The sequence below is a fragment of the Belonocnema kinseyi genome, chromosome 6 (genome assembly GCF_010883055.1).
Source record: "Belonocnema kinseyi isolate 2016_QV_RU_SX_M_011 chromosome 6, B_treatae_v1, whole genome shotgun sequence".
Taxonomy (NCBI): Eukaryota; Metazoa; Arthropoda; class Insecta; order Hymenoptera; family Cynipidae; genus Belonocnema; species Belonocnema kinseyi.
The window spans coordinates 21,013,413-21,018,761 of record NC_046662.1 but is presented as its reverse complement, the minus strand read 5'-3'; the positions used below and the strand labels follow the sequence as shown (position 1 = coordinate 21,018,761).

The 5,349-nt window shown below is 22.5% G+C and overlaps 1 protein-coding gene across 3 annotated transcripts in view; it reads right to left on the bottom strand.

Annotated features, from left to right (window-relative positions):
• The window catches only part of LOC117175038 (ubiquitin carboxyl-terminal hydrolase 12), a 22,532-nt gene that overhangs the window by 5,094 nt on the left and 12,089 nt on the right, over positions 1-5,349 (bottom strand). For 2 of the 3 annotated variants that reach the window (XM_033364553.1, XM_033364554.1), the window contains exons 6-7: positions 3,241-3,378; positions 459-602 (exon numbers count right to left, since the gene is read on the bottom strand). In XM_033364553.1, coding sequence (XP_033220444.1) covers positions 459-602; positions 3,241-3,378 — 282 coding nt within the window. The remainder of the gene's footprint in view (positions 1-458; positions 603-3,240; positions 3,379-5,349) is intronic. The other variant, XM_033364555.1, reaches the window with a different exon arrangement.

Below are 5,349 nucleotides of genomic sequence, written 5' to 3'. Positions count from 1 at the left end.
TTACTTACAAAAAAAGTTCTTAGGTTCAAAAAAACATTCAGTGAACTGAAAAACTGTGGTCGGTAATATAGGTATTTAGCTGTGTCACATGCCCTTAAAAAGGTTGAAATGTACAAAAATTCTTTACGTTAAAAAAAGTAGGAGAAAGAAGTTTATTTAAATTTGGACAGACCATCGTACTTTACAGTAGTTAGTTTCAAAAATATTTAATATGTATAGATTCAACAAATAAATATTTTACATTAAAATTCTTATTTAAATCCTAAATAGTTTAGTTTCAAATTAATCGAATTTAAAAAAGTTTAATTTTTTGAGAATAGAGGGAAAAGGGGAATTAAAAAAATAGTTTCAAAGGGGAATAGAGAAAAGACAATTATAAAATACAATGAAAAAGGGAGAGACATAATTTAAAAATCATGTACGCAGATGAATGAGTGAATTAAAAATAGATTACTTACATCGACCATATCGTCGTCGAAGAGAAGCCAAAACCCGTGACTCTTGACTATAGAAATATAGTGTCCCCTGTTAGGTCCGCTTCCGCAGTGTATCACAACCGCAACTAAATCGTATAATCGATCTGGATTAACGGCATCATCACTCTAAAAGTCGAGATTAAAATATTAACTACAATTTAGAACACAAATTATGAAATAAACTAGTTACAGAATTGAAGAATATGATTTTTTTTTCAATGTCCAGGTGAATTTAATTTGTAAATACTATAAATGCTGTAATACTATACTACAAATACATTATAATACTACCAGAGTTTTAACAGAACAGAGCAAAACTTTGGGAAAAAAATGAATTTTTAAACAAATACTTAAATTTTCAGTTGAAAAAAATTAATTTTCAACGACAAAAAGAACGGGTTCTTAACAAAATAATTCAATTTTCAACCAAAGTGATGAATTTTCAAATAAAATTACGAATCTTGAACAGGAATAGTTTAATTCTCAGCCAAAAAGATGAATTTTCAACAAAAATTATGTATATTTAACTGGAACACATTAATTTTGAAAAAAGATTAATTTTAAAATAAAAAAATTAATTTTCTACCAAAATATATAATTTTTCAACAAAATAGTTGCATTTTTACTTCTAGATGACAAATTTGCAACCAAATTCTTAAATTTTGATCTAAAAAAATAATACTTTTCAACCGAAAATGATATAGTGAGATTTTTAGTTAAAAAATTAATATTAAACCAAAATATAAGAATATTCAACTTAGTGAAATGAATCTTCAACTGAAATAGTTTAAATTTTCAAACAAAAATTACTTTTTAGTAAAAAGGATAAATTGTCAACTGGCAACCAAGACTTAAATAATTAAATTTTAAGTGTCAGAAATTAATGCTTAACCAATAATTAAATTTTTAGTCAAAAAATGAATCTTCAACCACAAATGAATTTTTTAATAAAATTATGGAACAATGAACTGGAATAATAGTTACATTTTCAGTCAAAAAAATAATAATAATTTTCAATTGCAAAACATAAAAAAAAGTTTTTAATCAAATAGCTGATTTTTCAACCAAAGAAATGAATTTTTAACTAAAATGATGAACATTCAACCAAAAAAATAATAATTTTTAACAAAAGAGTTTAATTTTATTTTCAACCTAAAAGATGAATTCTCCACTACAATGTGAAATATTTACCTCGAGTAGTCGATTTTTTACTTTGAAACGAAAAATGCACAAAAATTGATATTTTAATTCAGAAATATTTCCTCTTTAAAATACTACTTTTACTCTACAAACTGCATGAAGCACTTTCTTTTTCTAAAATTTAAAAGAGGAAACATCAATTTTTTTAGTAAAAGGTTAAATTAAAAGGAATTTTTAAATGCTAAGTAGAAAAAAATAAAAAGGTGCATTATAGACAAAAATTGAATTCAATATTGTTTTGAACTTTTTTTTTGTCAAAATAAAAAAAATGCTGCTCTACAATATTAAATCGTATACTTTTTTCTATAATACCTTAAAGTTACATTAATATTAATTTTACTGTTTTAGAAATACCGATAATTAAAAAAAAAATGTGCAAGAAAAAAAAGTATTTTCAACATAATAGTTACATTTTTAATTTAAAAAATGAACCTTCAAATAATAAAATGAATTTTTAATAAAGTAGTTGAACTGTAAACAAAATAATTAAATTTTCAATTAAGATTAAATTTCTACTAAAAAAGACGAATTTACAACGAAACACATATATTGTCAATCAGATTGTTGAATTTTTAACCAGAAAATATAACTTTTCAAAACAAAAATTAATTTTTATCCAAACAATTCAATTTTAAACTTAGGACGATCAATTTTTAACAGAAATTGAAACAGCTAAGTTTTCAGGTGAAAAAACTTATTTTCAAACAGGAAAAACTAACTAATTTTTCACAAAATAATTAAATTTGTAATGCAATAGATGGTTCTCCAAATAAGAAAATGAACTTTTAACAAAGTAGTTTAATGTTTCATAAATTTATTGAATTTTCAATCAAGAAGATTCATTTTCTACCAAACAAGGTTAATTTACAACAAAACACATACATTTTCAACCAAATTATTCATTTTTTAACAAAAAAACCCATACATTTTAAAAAATAATGCAATAGTTACATTTTCAAATAATAAAATTAAATCTTCAACCAATCAAATAAATGTTTGACAAAGTAGTATTTTTCATCCAAGTAGTTGAAACAAATATATAGAATAGTTAAATTTTTAGTTGCATAAATTAATTATCAACAACAAAAATGGAATTTAAAAAAATAGTTCAATCTTCAACAAAATAATGAAATTTTTAACAAATAGATGAATTCTGAACCAAAAATATAATAGTAGACTTGAATTAAAAAGAATAAAATTTCAACAAAAACTAATTTCAGCGGGAAAAAATGAGGAAAAGAGGAAGCTTGTTGAAAATAGAAGAAAAAATAGAAATTCTTTTAAAAAAACATCTTTAAATAACAAACGTCATAAAACGTGACGCAGTTTTTTAATAGCCTCCTATAGTATTTTAACTCTAATTTCTAAATATTATATAATATTATACTATACTATACGATACTATCAATTAAAAAGCATCTTCTTTCCGATTGTCAAAAAGTAAATTCAACTTTTAAATTAAGTACAATAAAAAGCAATGAAATTTAAAAAAATCAAATTTAAAAGATTGCATAATAAAAAATATTAATATAATTGAGAAACTATTTAAATAGAGCAAACTTACTGTATTGAAGAGCCTAAGTTCGAGGGGAAACACTACTCTATGAGATACTTTAATATGCCTATTATATTGTTCGACGTATTTAAATCTCTTTAAATGCAAAGCTAGAATCATCGGAAGTTTTTTCACCCTCATCCGTTTCTGTAAAAGTAAAAAATTCAAAATTATATTTATGTTGGATAAATTCCAATTTTAATATCCTTAGGAAAATTATTATTAAGCTCAGTTTAGAAGTTTTGAAGATTTTAAAAATATTTTTACACTTGAAAATATTCTTGAAAATGTATAAAATATTCTTTAATTTCCTCCAAACCATTTTTTTCAAACCGCCATTTTTCTTTAAAAATGCATCGATTATTTTTCGACATATCTGAAATCTTCCAGAATTTTCTCAAAAATCTTCGAAAATTAAGATTCAACTCAGTTTTGAGGTTTTAAAAGTATTGTGAAACTAAAAAATATTTTCGAAAATGTATAAAATATTTCTTAATTACTTTTAAGCTTCCAAAAGTCCTAAATATCATTTTAACTGACTCGAATTTTGGCAAAAAAGATTTAAAAAAGAGGAAAATAAGCTAATATTGTTAAAAATTGTTTAGATTCTTTTTCAAGATATTTGAAATCTTCTTGAAACTTTTGAAAAATCTTAAAAAATGATGATTAAGCTCAGTTTTAAAGTTTTTAAGAGTTTTAAAATATGTTAAAACAAAAAAAGATTTCCGAAAAATTTTTTTAAATATTTTAGAACTGAAAAAGATTTATATTTTTCTTTAAAAGAAAACCATTTTTTCTTTAAAATGTTCTAAATTCTTTTTCGAGATAACTGAAATCTTTCGAACTTTCTCAAGAATCTTAAGAAAATGATGTTAAAGCTCATTTTAGAAATTTTAAAGATTTCCGAAACGTCAAATAAAAATATTTTGCAATTTCTTCCGAACTTCTAAGAGATCTAAATATTTTTTTTAATTACTCGAATTTTTCGTCAAGTTGTCTAAAATCTTGTAAAATAAACAATTTTCCTTTAAAATTGTCTAGATTCTTTTTCGAGATATCTGAAATCTTCTTAAAATTTTTTAAAAATCTTAGGAAAATTATGATTAAGCTCAGTTTAGAAGCTTTCAAGATTTCAACAATATTTTTAAACTAAAAAGGATTTCTGAAAATGTATAAAATATTTGTCAAATTCTTCCAAGATTCTAAAAGTTCTAAATATCTTTTTAATTGATGCAAAATTTTCAGCAAGTTGTCTAAAATCATGTAAAATAAGCCATTTTTCTTTAAAACTGTATAGATTCTTTTTCGACGTATCTGAAATCTTCCTGAAGTTTCTCAAAAATCTTAGAAAATTAGAATTAAACTCAGTTTTGAGGTTTTAAAGATTTTTTAAATATTTCGAAACTATAAAAGATTTCCGAAAATGTATAAAATATTTCTCACTTACTTCTAAGCTTCCAAAAGTCCTAAATATCTTTTTAACTGACTCGAATTTTCGTTAAAATTATTTTAAACAGAGTAAAATAAACAAATTTTCTTTAAAATTGTTTACATTCTTTTTCGAAAAATCTGAAATCTTCTAGAAATTTCTGAATTTTTTTTTTAATTATGATTAAGCTCAGTTTTTAAGATTTAAACTAATATTTTAAATCTAAAAAAAAATTTCCGAAAATGTATATAATAATTTTCAATTTCTTCCAAACTTCTAAAAGTTCTAAATATCTTTTACTATAAAAATGGTTTCGTCCAATTGTCCAAAATCCTGTTAAGTAAACAAATTTTCTTTAAAATTTTCTAGATTCTTTTTCGAGATCTCTGAAATATTTTTTTAAATTTCTAAAAGGTCTTTGAAAAATTATGATAAAGCTCGAATCCAAAATTTTTTAAAATATTTTAAAACTAAAAAAGATTTCCATTTTTATTTAAATTGAAACCATTTTTTTTAATGTTCTAAATACTTTTTCGAGATAACTGAAATCTTTTGAACTTTCTCAAGAATTTTACGAAAATTATGTTGAAGCTCATTTTAGACATTTTAAAGTTTTCCGAAAATTAAACAAATATTTTTCAATTTCTTCCAAACTTCTAAAAGTCCTAAATATATTTTTTAATGAATCG